General features: G+C 33.7%; 1 protein-coding gene across 1 annotated transcript in view; it reads right to left on the bottom strand.

The window, feature by feature from the left end:
• The window catches only part of LOC140747991 (uncharacterized), a 167,213-nt gene that overhangs the window by 72,526 nt on the left and 79,001 nt on the right, over positions 1–15,686 (bottom strand). Inside the window, exon 3 of the mRNA XM_073080669.1 lies at positions 4,025–4,128. Coding sequence (XP_072936770.1) covers positions 4,025–4,128 — 104 coding nt within the window. The remainder of the gene's footprint in view (positions 1–4,024; positions 4,129–15,686) is intronic.

Consider the following 15,686-nt stretch of genomic DNA (forward strand, 5'->3'; position numbering starts at 1 on the left):
TATTCAATCGTTTGCAAAAATAATACTTTGCCAGGAATATAATAGTCAAATGGGCTTAACACCAATTTTATGGAAATCAACCATAGTTTATGGTTTTATAATACCCTCACAATACCACACAATGGCTATCGAATGATTAATATGAAGAAGTGTATGGATTACTCATTATTATTGGCGTGAGTGAGTGCTGTTAAGGTTTATGAGGTCAATAAGCAATAATAGGAACTTTAACTTTATGTCTCATACCAGAAGTAACCACCATCATCATACTGTATCATAGATACGGCTGATATGGTGGTAACAGTGCAAACAAAAATTTGTAAAATGGTTTTAACAATTTCATATAAACTGTTAGGGCATACTTCCCGGGAAAAAATCATATTATAAAAAATTGCCTAACCTCTCTAAAAAGTTTTCGCTTTGAAAACTAAGAAATTCGAATAAAAGGAATCATTTGTTGGGTATCCTACACTGTTTGCTTCTTCTACTATTTATACTTACGTAAAAGTACATAAGTATTATTTATTACTTTTAAGAAAAGAGATTTAATGCATCTAATTAATGCTTTTCTTTACTTAAAATACACGAAACATATAGCTGATTACATAAATAAACTTAAAAATAAAAAAAAATATATGTACTTAATTAACAACTTCGGTTAACTTTACCAATCAGGAATCGAAACTGTATGAAAATTACAATTTTATGTAACATCCCACAACATCTATTGTCGCGGTCGTAAATTCCATGTTTCTTTGAAATCACTCGCACGTGGAGCCCCCTATCTTCCGTTAACTGCACCATTAACTGCACCCTCAGTAGTTTTGGGGTAAAATGTGTCAATTTATCGGTTGTTTCCGATCACCAGTATAACTTAAGCTATTATTAGACGCATGCTGATTGTAACGTTCTAATAATGAATAACTGTAAATGCTGGCTGACTTACGTACGAGGCGAATATATGAAGGAGACCACTAATTTCTACTCCAATCTTATAAAACACCGTTTCGCTCAAAGTTGTGTAAAGATATAAATTAACAATCATTTAGTTGTTTTTTAATTAAAAATTAATTTTACTTTACTATATGAGATTTTGCGATAGAGCAAAAGTTTATATACCTTTATTACTCTTTTTCTATTTTCCATAAGTTTAACCGGATTTTTTTAACATAGGTAACGTTAAACATTCTTAACTTAATCCGGTTTATTAAATAGAGCCTTCCAAATAAAACGATGTAGTCTTAATGATAAGTTAATTTCTGTATACATTAGAAAAAGTGTTCAGATACTGTGGATCGAGATGTCATGTACTTAACATTACATCTCGATCCACAGTATCTGTATTTTTTAAAAGAAAACTAGAGAGCTCTTCTTACACTGGACGTTAGACAATTGGAAGTAGCACGTGGGAATCCCAGGGGAAACTAACACCACATTTACAATACTTTATATATAGCGATAACAATACTATCGACCGCTTAACACAATGAAATATACATTGCACCTTCGGAATAAAGCTTCAAATAAATTCTCGGTAGCACACTAGTGATATCTACAATTAAATTAAACAATGACGTTGTTAACGCAAACCTTAACTCAGTGAACTACGATTGCAACTCGATTGTTCAAAGTTTTATTCTTGTTTTGTGTGACAGTTGTCAGAATTGTTCATCTGGGTGTCATTTCCAATTAATTGAGATCACCCGCTAACGGCGAACGTAAACAAGACGGAGTGAAGAGATATTGTATTGACAGTTTAATTGTTAAGCGCTGTTTAAACAGGGGTTCCGATTTCTGTACAAGTTCACTTAAATTGAGCAGAATCACTTGAACAATTTGCTACTTTTGTATAAATATGACACATTGATGGCCTAATGGTTTGAAATTCGGCTTCTCAAGCTAGTAGTCTGAGCTTCAGATCTCGAGATTTTTTTTAAGTTGCGTAATTATAAGTAAACTGCATATTACAAATAAGTTATCACGGTGACGTTCGACAATGTGAGAATGAGTGTCCCTTTAGTGTTAAGAGAAATTAAAAAAAGAAAGTCAATATATTCTATCTATGTAATGGATGCCATGGATGTAAAAGACAAGTATAAAAAATACCCAAACCTACACCATAACGCGAAATTTATTATTTACATGCCGACTTGGCCAGGAATCGTACCCGCAGGGGCATGTCAGACCAGTAAACAAATATGTATAAAAAATCTTTGCAATTTTGACACAGCATATTTTTCCGTATCGTAGAGACCCTGTTCCCACACAAATTGTTAATTTAGCTCCCGTCTAATCCTTAGGGATTTCCCGTAGCCGTACTTAGACACGTGGCACTAACTAACTCGGGATCATTTCGTCCACGCGTCTGCGGACGGACGAGGGTTAACAAGCTGGAATTTATGACGCCATTTAATGTAAAGTTTAAATAAATACGTCAAGAGTACGGAGAGAGCGCAAAGATTGGTACTGGTTGAAAATAATTAATTGATTTAAAAGAAAGAAAGAAAGTAGTTAGCTCCTGTTATTACGAGTACATAGCCCTTATGGAAATCTGCAATCTACCACAAATAGCATTAGATACTTTCAATTTATCACAGATTTGTTTAACCCTTTTAATGCGAATACAGCACAGTGCTTTATTTTAGGTATTTTTATTTTTAAGGCAGAATGTCTTTATTTAATTATTAGTTTACATACAATTGTATCTAATACTAATTAAATTAAAATAAATCAAACTATATACTAGTAAAAAAATATTTACAGAATGTATATATATACAAAAAGAAAAACAAAAACACTACCATAAAAAATTATCGCCATCGCTGTCTTTGCGTAGGGTTCCCAAGACGGTGGCAGCATTATGTCTGGGTGGTGACACTAGCCCTGAACTGAGCTGAGCTACGAAAGCTTCTATTATCTTTAACTACATTTTTAGTTCAACAAAATTACTTCTTGTAACAAATTTATATCTAGGAAACAATATTACAACGACAAAATACGATTACATATATAGTATTATGACATTATTTCATAAAGTGTTATAATAAACTCGGCCATTACATTTCACGCATTACCCTGAATGGAAGCTATAAATTTTACGTAGAAATAACAATTACCTACATTAAAATATTTTGCGGCCCACAGCCCATCATATACTTAAACAGGGATTGTTAGGGTTGCCACTATGAGATTCAAGGGCTATGCTTATTAGTCGTGAAACAATACATATTTACGTGTATTATGTCAATAATGACGCAACTATATTCATTATGTATTTGAATGTTAAATAAAATATAGAAGACAGTTAAATACCACTATGAAAAAATAAACAAGATTAATGATATTTTTTTTAATTATTTCAACATGTGTTGGGATAAAACCGGAATTTATCATATTTTCTAGTCAATATTAAAGTTTACGAACAGTGTGTAACTTCGCTATTTTAATGTTTTATTTTTCTACTATTATATTTTCAAAAATAAATATAATAAAACGTAATCGATAACCCTACGTGTGCATTAGGCGTGACGTCATAAACATCACACATCTGTCATATTGACGCGCGAAACAATTTCACGCTTCATATTGACATTTGTGTAGCGAATACAGAGCATAGACTTATAAGGCATGTTGTATTATTATCTATGATACAGTCATATCAAGAATTATTAAAACTCATATAATCTACTATCTATGATTACTTATCATATTAAATACTCATTGTCTTTTAAGTACATTTGTAAAAAAATCGTTTAATTTATATTTCACCATACCGGTCCGAGGCACAAAGGTCCCGGGTTCAATCCCTGTCAGGTATCTAAATAATGAATTAAGATATATGTTCTGTGTCTGGTTGTTTATTTATTAGTGTGTGTGTGTGTCTATGAAGAAAGTGTCTTTTATTTATCTGCATATTACATAAAGTATGTACATACCTATCACGTACCACATATTACTTACCTATTGGTTATGCCGAATCTATTATTAGTAATTTTAGCAATATAGCATAACTGCTTGGGCTTACCATCAAAACAAGCGTATTTTATATACACCACCCCTGGATCCCAGGTCGCTGATGGCGGGTAGTCTTCAGACAGCACGAAGCTGCAGTGGTTCACCCCCGCACATCTGAAACAAATATCACATTTTTAATTACTTTTCATAAGTGGTTCAAGCTGGAATAACAGAATTGTGCTATACTCTTATATGTCCTGCGATATGTAAGATCGCAAAAGAAATAAAATTACACAATGTGAGAAAGATTTGCCTCATTCACTGCTCGAGAACACTTATTGTCTATCCCTCATAATATCGCACTTACCATTGATACTAAAATACAAAGAAGCTAACTGATCATGATTAAAAGAAGCACAGAAAGGCTATTGGGCACGATTCACCTTTCAAATTAAGAAAGAATTGAACTGTAGTTTACAACTTTAGGAAGGTTTTTTACACAGACCTCTTTTATTGAAAACAAATAAAAATAACATATAAGAATAATAATAAAAATATATTACCCTTACTTATGTCTACAACTTTAGAAGTCTTGAATTAACCTCGATAATTTACAATAATTTCAAACGCGTGTCTCTCCCTTACCCTTCAAACCAAGACATTGGTAACTGGGCTATTTATTTTTAGTATTTACAAAAGTCATAAAGTCACATTAGTCTTTTAACAGACACGGCTTATAATAAGAAAAATTATAATTATAACTATGCTAAATTAACCCGTTTTTTACCTCCCCACTAGAACGGCTGTAGGTAATATTTAACGGAGTCACTAACAAGCTTTCCATAACTCTGTTAGCGCCACTTAACTAATTACTTTCAAGGTTCAAATTTCAAATGAACGCGAAATAACTTAATTGAACCCATAATTTTGTCTCCAAAAAAGTGGTAAGACACTTCAATTTATCTATTTAATTTCTATAATAATATTTAAAATGGAAATAGAATTTTAAGGACTTGGACTATTCCTTTATATACCTAAACTCACCGCGAAACTACTTTTATTTATAATTTGGCTAAAAAAAACTTTAAACGTTGACCAAATGTAGTAATGCTTCGAAACAAAAATTGTCATATATTTTTTCTAATGTTGCTGTGGTCTAGATAATTAAGCTTATCTATCTATTAAGTATTACAAATCCTAATATACCCATATTATGTACAAATACTCATTTTATTTTAAAAAGTATATGAAATAGTTATGTAAGATAACCGTTTAGTATTAACGATTAACCGTCGTAGAGTCAACTTACACTAATGATGCTCCGTTTTGGAGCGAAACACGTGATGGTGGTGGTATGTATGGTGGTGTATAATTTTTATGTTTGCATCTGCACGCATCCTTTGTGGAAGGGAGGGTGGTACATACTGCAAGGCTTAAAATATATACCATCATACATATTTGTACCGGATTGTTGAGAAGCAATTTTAATCCGAACTTAATAGTATACGAGATACTAGCTTTCCTGTTGGCAAACTTTGTGTTGCCATATACATAAAAAAAAATATTAAGGGTGAACAACCCTTATCACTTAGGAGTATGAAAAATAGATAGATTCTCAAACCTACTGAATATGCATATAAAATTTGGTGAAAATCGGTAAAGCCGTTTCGGAGGAGTACGGTAACTAACATTGTGACACGAGAATTTTATATATACAAGATATAACAATAAGTTAGTTTTGACTAGCACAGTGTAACATGTTATTCTTCTGAAACATAGTGAATGTTCTTTACAATAACAATAAAGAACTTCCAGATAAAACGAAAGTGTCCCTCAATAAAGGAAATAATAAAACTTTTTGTATATCTCTTCGAAATAGTTTGGCTGTTACTTGCGAATACTAAGAATTTATTGTCCAATAATAGGTATCGTATAAGGTAGAGAAAATAAGTTATAGAGACACTTAAGCACGACCCAGGTTACTAGTCACGATATTTTTTTTAATATGCGAAGTGAAGCGATAATAAACGATTTTTTTTTACTCTGAGTCGGCATACTCGTACATAATATGGGTTTTTATGTTTCTCTTATAATATGGAGTAGCAAGCGAGCATGCATTCCGCCTGACAGTACGTAGCTACCGCCTCCCGTCTGAACGTCTGAAATCAACCCTAGATAAATATTCCTTCCCGCACAGTTCATCCCATTTTTTTGTGTTCGGCAGCCAAAAGTTTACTTATTTCAAAGTGTTTCATGAAAAGTCTATGATATACCAGACGCCTCCTAACATCAGTACAGAAGCTCATTATTGACGCACATTTATATGTTAAATATTATTACTTTCGACGTATCAATGTTTAAGGTTCACACGTTTAGGTGTCATCACGAACAGTATTAATCGAATTCTGTTCCCGTACAGCGATAACATCGCTAGCCACGCTGGGTTCGAATAACTATCGTTAAAGCGCCGAAAATGCTAATTTGTGTGTAAATGCAATACAAATAAGGGTACTAACGTAATGCTTCAACAAAGTAGCAAGCTTCGCTCGCGGCTCCGCTCGGTGTACACTTGCCTTAGATTCGAATTGTGTGCAATATTGGCATCTGCAAGATCTATAGATAAGTATATTACTTAACTATAGAAAATATTCTTCATTATTCTCCCTAAATCTGTTTAATTTTTCTAGGTCATAGTAACCTTTGTTTAACATAACACTACCTGCTTCATTTCATTAATAATTTATAATAAAAGATACTTAGGTCTTCAAATTAAAGACAGTACAATTCTTCTTGGTTCGACTCTCGACACAACCGTCACATCTATTTCTGCAAATAGTGTCAAAGCTCTCCTTCTGTTTGACAAGCAGGTAAACTAAAGTAAATACATTTTCAAAAGGCGTTCCAACTACTGCTAAGTAACGACATGCCCGTAGTAAAAATCAGATAGTAAGCCCGTCATACTGCAGTTGATTATTATATTTCAATTCCTTAAATAAAACGAAAATAAAAACTGTCATATATACATAGATAGCATTAGTATTTAGCTATGTTTTGTTACAGTTAAAACGTGCTAAGGGCTCAGTAATTCGATTTAAATTCTATTACGTGCTCACGTCGATTATGCAGGTGGCATGTCTTGGTGGTCGGTTGCCATGAATGAATAGATTGTTTGGATGGCATGACGAAAATGAAAGCATACAATGCAATTTGCATACAAAATGTTATCTGCTTAATTCTAAAACTTTTTATGAAATTGAAACAGCAAACAAACATGCAATCCAAGTGAATCCAAAATAAATGAAGATTCTAATACATTTAATTTGTTTTCATCTACTTCTTGGGGAGGGTAGGTAATGTTTTTTGATCGTATCTATGAATATGTCATTCGTTGACACGCCCTGCATTCGGAACGGTATGACGGATTATAACATACTATTTTTTTCCCTCGGCTTCGCCCGTGTTTAAAAGAAAATAATATGACATACTAACATACATAAAACTGAAAATTCGTACCTTCATTGGAATGGCAGTGGCGCCATTTGACGAAAAATGGTCGTACCAACTCTGAAACCTTCGTGGGCTCTTGGATGACTTTGCTAAATATCAAATGCATAGTTTACGATGAAATTCTTACTAATATCGATTAAAATAATCGATTTTTTGGTCCAAAAGATCGATTCTCCGATTAATCGATCTTAGATCGCCATCCCTACTTCCCGTGGGATGTCCGGGATAAAAACTATCCTATGTCCTTTCTCGGGTCTCAGACTATCTTTGTACAAAATTTCATTAAAATCGGTTCAGTGGTTTAGGTTAGGCGTGAAGAAGAGACAACCAGTCAGACAGACAGACAGAGTTACTTTCGGATTTATAATATTAGTAAGGATAAGGTTCTGTTAAATTATGGGAGAAACGTAGTTTATTATTATTATTTTTTTTGTTTTTATAATAATTCTTTAGTTTATGAAAGTAAAATAACGAAAAATAGACAGTCCAGATGTTAAGTGGCCACTGTCTAAACATTCGGAATAAATGAGTCTCTAATGCATTCCATTTTATCTAGATTTATGCTTTTGTAAAGAACACAAGTCATAATAAATTTGGGATGACTTTTTGCGGCTATGGAGTTTCGTGAACGCAAATACATCAGTTCGTTTGTTCTTCGACCTCTAACTACTATTTTACCCACAATATGTGATTAATCTAATTCAGCAATCATCTGCCTGTTTATATGTAGAGTTACGTAGAATAAGACAATTTACAGTAAATATTATATGTATTAATATAATATAGAAAAGAACCTATTGTGATTCAACTTCGAAAGCAACACCGCTATATCGACTTCTGCCAATAGTAACAATTTTCAACACTGCTATGATCTGATTCGAAATATATGGTACGTTAATATGTGATATTTTAAGTCCTCAGGGGCAACGCATGTGTAATCGCCCTTAGATAGGACTCCTATCCTACATAATATGCTTGATTACAGATATTTATGAGCAGCAAGGATCACTTAACATTAAGTGGCGTGCATACTCGTTTACTTCTATAAATTATTAAAAATTAATCCTATCAACATACAAAATCACACGCACACAGAAATCAAGGGTCGTAAAATGCAAATCACTCTCACCTACACATATGGATTCAAGTTAGGACGGCGAATGTTACATTCGTATTCAGAATTACATACAGATAGGATCGCTTAATTCCTCGTTTCCCTACGGACAGGGGAAGCGAAATTATATTAGTCTACACACTGGCGATTGCAACTTGCGATTTTACGACACGATGAAGAAATTTCAATGAAAGTAAATATTGAATTTTTTGAAGTGAAACACTAATATGGTCGCAGGATACTAAAATTGGGAAGAAATTGTTTCGAAAACTAGAGTTATATAGAAAAAAGTAGAATTTCGTACCACTGAAAGCTTTCTTACTTAGACGTCAGCGAAGGTAACTTATCTGTGACCAATATCGCACAAAAATATTCCATTAAATATAATATCTTAATACATATTTTGTTCTATGCTATATTATATCGCCTTTTGTCAAAAACTTAGACAAAAAATACTAGTAAGACAATAATGTAACGTCCTGTTATTGCGATTTCAGTGCGATTATTTGGTCGCAAGTATGTAATGTGCCGTTAACCTCACGACGATCAAGCGACATGACTCGGCTCGGAATTTTAATATTCTGATTAATGAATTTGATGAGTATGTAAAATCGGTAATACATTTCCGATTAAGGATATGCGAACTCATTCTTGTGAGGACAACATTTTTGGAAGTATTTCAAAAAACAAATATTAGGGCAGGGTGAGGATATTAAATTATAAGTGTTAGGGTGAAGTGCTTGTCATTTCTGTAATCATTGCATCGGAAATCCATTTGAGTAAGTACTGACTTGTTATTTTTAACTATGAGGATTATAGTGTTTGATTTTATATCCTTCGACTTAATACAATATAGAGGATAATATGGATATTTGTATATTTCAATTAATTTTCTTTGACACGTCTATTTTAAACCTACCTTCACAGGTTTTTTAGATGTACGCCAAAGCCTTACTTAATCTCTATCTTAGCCTCGACCCACATAAAAGCAGATACATCAGCGCTTAAGACTATTGGCCCAAAAAATCCGAAATGAAAAACAAATAATCAAACATAAATAAGCCAGATATCCATATTATCTCTTAGTAAATATTTACCTCTCTTTAGAGGTAAATATGTAAATTGTACAAGCTTAGATAAATATAAATTCAATAAAACACAAACTGCTATCTGCCTAACAACAAACAATACCTTAAACACCTGGCGTAACCGAATCAATTACACGCTCTACTGAATGCGGTTCAAACTAAATTATCTCTATTCTCTCCTAAAATAGGTATATGTATACATAGTTGAAGAGTTTATCTCTCAAAACAACAATAAAGTCGTAATTTTTAACGGTTTTGCTACAAGAACAAATCAATTATCAATTATAGAGCAAAGGATATGTTTGAATGCATAATTGCATTTACATATAAATGCTAAATCATTTACTGATATAAGTATGATAAAAATCATACTGAGTTATAAATATCATTAAAACAATACCACTACGAATTTTCATATAACATATTTTACCTACATTTGACTTCTATAGTTTATGTTTAAAAAACTTTAAAGAAAAAGATTCGTCACGTCAACGTCAATCGACAATCATCGACATACGCCCATTATCAATAATCGATCTGAGCATTTTTTCGAAATTTGACAATGTCTACTATGATTTAATTGTCAAATGTCGATCTTTGGTAGGCAAATCATTGGATAGTTTGAATATTAATAACGAACGATAAACTGTTGATAGTGTATTAGCTCACTGTTGCTCATGTGTTACCCGCCTTATTGATCTAGCTAGTGACGTACCTTACTCTATTATAACATAATCTTGCAGTAAAGTCGGAGTCGTAGTAGTAAAGTCTTCATCTTAATACTAAAGTAAAGACTCTCAGTAGTTTGTAGAATTGGAGAGGCATGTCCTTAACTAACGGTTGCTTAAACGGTGTGATTACTGAATTTAATCGGTCAATAACAATATGCTAATCTGTGTACTGACATAAAACTGTCACGCTTGTAAAGGTGCATACATATTGTTACCGATATTTATATATTACTGATATTTGTTTAAATATTAATTATTTTCATTAAGTAATATTGTATTAGAAAAATTGTAGAACATTTTAGCCAACTTATGTAGAATTATTGATAACGCATTAAAAATAATTTATTATAAAATTTTATAATATGTTTTTGTAAAAATAAAAATTGCAAATAACAGGTCATTTATTATATTTATGGTCATTATACAAGTTTCTAAGGTACAGACGGTTACCAACATAGCTAACTAATAGATTTGAATTCTATGGAAAACTACCATGTAACAGTAATTTATAACAACTTGTTATTTATAAAAAGCTAAAAATACTTCTAATACCGAATCTAATCTAAATTTGAAGTAAGTGTAGCCACGCCATAACAATTTGATATGCGCGTGCGCCCGGTCACAGGAACCCGGCTTTTAACAAACATGGCGCTGGCCCGGAAATGACGTCACGTGGCCCGACATTTCCGCCGCCAGCCCTCCAGCGCCTCCACCTGTGTGGAGTTCGCTATCTTGATCTATTTGCAGAAATGCAAATGTTTCGTAATAAATAACATGAATATTAAGCTTACACTTTCTCTTTTATGCATTGTTTGGTAACATGTTTTGAAGCGCGTGGAAAAAAGTTGTTTACACGAAATATTTAATATATTTAGAGACGTAGAATAAACATATATGTCAGGTAAGTGGGCACCTAGATGAAATAATAACAAGTAGGCATTATTATATGTAACATACATTTTAAAACGAATATATTATTTTGCCTCTGTATTTGAAGTTTAAAAATTACAAGAAATACCCTCAAAAAAAAGCTTCTACTTTTTTCATTACACTTTATACTTGTGTATGGCGGCCAACACTGTTTCCCTTTATAGTGATATATTCAATGGTGAATTTCATATATTATATTATACATTAGTTAAGCACACAAGTATTTTTATCTTAGACGACCTTATATAGGTGCCAATCTGAACGCGCCCTGAGTCTTAGACAAAATTAACATTTCATTATGTAAAGGCAAGAAGTTTGAGCTGTGCATTTCGCTGACAAGCTCGCCCTCAACTGAAAATTTATGGAAAGTCACGAGCGTGAAACGCGGAAACTATAAATAAATTTTGAAAATACTCAACTTTTTATCCTCTCCACAAATACTCGTACTGAAAAGCTCAGCTTTCGCTAATTAAAAAAGCGAATAGCACTTTTTAGTTTGGCCTAATTTGAGCTTGAAAATATGTTTTGTGCACTCAGTTTAGTTTATATAACAGGCTGGATACAGGCCGTTAAGCATGTCTCTCCCCACAACTGTAGGAGAAGTGAAGAATTATTTCTCCACGCTGTTTCCATGTTATCAAAATCAATTACCAATCAAAAACTTCGGGTCCCCAACGGAACACAACCGGAGTCCTCCAAGCGGGATGCATTAATCGGGCTCTGCCTTAGAGGAGCAAATTACGTTTCTCCCACACAATTTGGTGTTTACAACAGTATTCAACCACACATAACTCCATCCTTGCCTGGGTCACTGGTTCGAGCTTCCACTCTTGCCGCCCGCAATCTCCAAAATCCTCTTTTAGTCCCCGCTTACGACAGGCAGGGAATACCGAAGCTCTATTCTGGTCCTGAGACTACAGGGATATGCGTCAAAATACCTAAAAATCTCATTAAAATAAGTCTATAATTTATAAAAGTAATTAATTAATCTTAAGTATCAAAATTACAAAAAATAACTTGTAGTTACGATTAAAAAGTAATAAATTAATGAAGAAGTAAATTATAATCAAGAGCTGGAAGCAGATTTTATTTGAAGTCATTACTTTAATGATAATATGAATTAATGATAATGACTCAATATTCATTTTATGTAGATAAATCAGATTAACTCTTTAAGTACCAAAAGTTAAAGGCTAAGGTTAAAGTTAAAGTCATAATTAAAGGCTTATTGAAAGTGGAACTTCATTAATATTAATTTAATATGTAAATCTGTTGGTTACGGCACGTGCTCTCTTTTAAGCTTTTATAGATATTAATCTTTAATTCGACAATGACAATTTCGTCATGATTCTGTAAACACTACTTGTATATTAGGTAATATTGATAGTGGTCCCTTTGTCCGAAGGTGGTAGAACCTTTCAGCTTCAATTCCGGCGGCACCACCGCCACACCTATTTCTGCCCTATAACAGCAGTGTTAAGCGCTGCTGTGTTCTGGTTTGAAAAGTGTTGTAAGGGAAACATACTTTTCCGAGGCGTTCCAGCTTAGTCCTCAGGAGTACCGGCGCACCTGTGGCCGACCTCAGGTCGTCTAATCTAATCCTATCTGGGGTTGATTACAGATGTCCATGGGCGGCAGTAGTCACTTACCAGCAGGTGACTGCATGCTCGTCTGCTACTACTATATTATAAAAAATCTTATCAGTAAATGATACGATTCTATTATAACTACTATTTATTTCCTTCATTTTTACTACACGAGACTCAACTTATAATAAGTGTAAGGTATATTTTGGATATTTAAACTTTTGGATTAGAACAAAATAGGTTTGTAAAAATAAATTTCTTTGCAAGGTACTACGTATATGTATACATAGATAGCATTGTAGGTGCCAAAGAACATACAAACAAAACACCCGGACTAAAAGCAGATATGCTGATTTATCATTCAGATCTCTAACCGAGAAGAGGTCACCTAATCTAGCCTCATAAGCTTTTCATGGATAAATTAAGCGCACCGCGCGGCGCTCCCGGGCTTATGTACATCGTAAAATTTGATGGTCTATGACAAAGAAGATGTACAATATTAAGTAACGAGTGGTTTAGAGTTAAATGTCTGACTTTTCCGAGGCATTCCAGCTTAGTCCTCAGGGGTAGCGGCGCATCTGTGGCCGACCATAGGTGGGAATATCTAATCCTATCTGGGGTTGATTAAAGATGTCCATGGGCGGCAGTAGCCACTTACCATCAGGTGGACTGTATGCTCGTCTCCTACTCCTATATTATAAAAAAAAGGGTGAGCGCTCGTGGCTAAGCAAGGATGCATGCGTGCTGCAAAGGCTACGGTAAACAAGCCGTCGATCCGCATTGTTATGTTATAGTTGTCGACAATCCTTCCTTCAGGGTTTATGATTTCAAGTTCAAACGGATTATTCAATAACTTTTTCATAATATTATGAAGAAGTAGCAAACGAACATGCAGTGATGGTAAGTGGCTACTGCCACTCATGGACATCTGTAATTATCAGATAAGATTCCTAATCTTAACATATCAGATATGTTGCTACCCTTAAATACTAAGTTAAAACACCTCGGTTAAGTATATTATCCTCACCACACCCTTCAAACCGGAGACAGCAGCGCTTAACACGGCTGTTATCAGGCAGAAATGGGTGATGCGAATGTGCCACTGGCGTCAAAAGACAAAGAATTTCTACTGCACTTAAACTCCATGAACTCTACCTTCGTCCGCTAAAAAAAATGGGAGCAATCTATACTCCACACCTCTCCTGTGGTAAGATGTGCCCAGTAGTGACATAAAAAGGGTAGCATCCAAATACGAGCGTTTTAAAATTCATTAGATATACACGATACAGAGCGCTGGGAACATCGGGGCACGAAACTGCATTAAACTGCTTTGTGAATACGTAAATAGTCGTCTGCATACGTGACATATCGTCATGTGTAGTAGCCACAAAAGGAATTACATTAACGCCCATTATTAATATTAAATCTATCCAATGTTTTACCCAAAGATCGATATTTTACTATTTTTAGTATAGAGTAATTGTCAAATGTTGATTGTTGGGTAAAACATTGGATAGATTGATTATTTATAATTAATAATACACGTCAGTAGTTTCGTTCCCATAGCTATAAGATGCAGCCATGACGTGGATGACATAATGGTCACTCATTAAACTTGCTATAGTGAGAATTAACACAGTCGTCGCCATAAAACCTGTCCTGCTGAGTTCTGGATTTCAGTCATTTTCAGACAATGATCAAGGTTTAAATTAGAATCCTACCTAGCAACGCCTAACAATGATGTTATAAAGCAATAACTGTCGAAATTCATCCAGCTGTTTGTTAGATTCGACCAAATAAGGAAAGACAAACATACAAGATACGCGCGAAAAACATAACCCTTCCTTGGCAGTTGGGTAAAAAGTGTGCCTCTGGAATTGACCACTAATTGTTGGTGTTCACTTGTTAATGTTCTTATTCATATAATTCAATAGATCCGATGAAACAGGAATATTAAAAAGTTAAACAAAATATCTTATTGTATAAATAAACTTAAAACTGGAAGTAAGTAACTTAAGACTTACAGTTGAAAGGTACATAGTGACAAAAGTATTTATTTTTGGCTTTTAACCATTTTTAAACTTTTCGCTGTCAGTCTGCACTGTGTGAAAAACACTGTACACGAAACTGCACTAGGCTTTCCTGACACTTCTATACAATTTGAATGTATTCATACGTCGCGCTGAAATGTTGCTTGCATTCGAATTATATTGCTTTATATTTATCAACAAATACCTATAACTTTATTCATACTCAAAATATTTTATTTTTGTCAATATTCTTATTCATTAATGACAGTAAAAAAGTAAAATATTAAATTTAATTAACATTATAGCTGACAACCCTATTTTGTAAACAGTACCTACCCTTAGTATGAGTTTTTACGTTTCTACAAAAATAACTGTTTTGTATTTGTTTACCCATACATTTCCTCTCAGTTCTGATACAGTCCGCTAGGGGCTGATTGGAAATGTATGGGCAAATACGGAGACAACTACACAAACAGTCATTTTTGTAAAAACTCATACTAAGGGTACAGCTATCTACCAACAAAATAAATGTCAAGGAAAAACTGAATATCGCCATTTAAACATAAAATGTTAAATATTTAAACATACGGCAACAACATTAAAGTTCGATCGCAACCTGCAATCATTGCAATCTTTATTAACAGTTATTACGACTGAGCTGTTCGTTGCAAATGTTGCAGGACTCGTAATTGCATTGCTCGGCAAGCGATGTTTTTTGTAGAGCTTTCCACGAATGCCTTAGGTTG

The sequence above is a fragment of the Epargyreus clarus genome, unplaced genomic scaffold, assembly GCF_041222505.1.
Source record: "Epargyreus clarus isolate Ecla_fem2 unplaced genomic scaffold, WU_Ecla_fem_2.2 ptg000015l, whole genome shotgun sequence".
Lineage (NCBI taxonomy): Eukaryota > Metazoa > Arthropoda > Insecta > Lepidoptera > Hesperiidae > Epargyreus > Epargyreus clarus.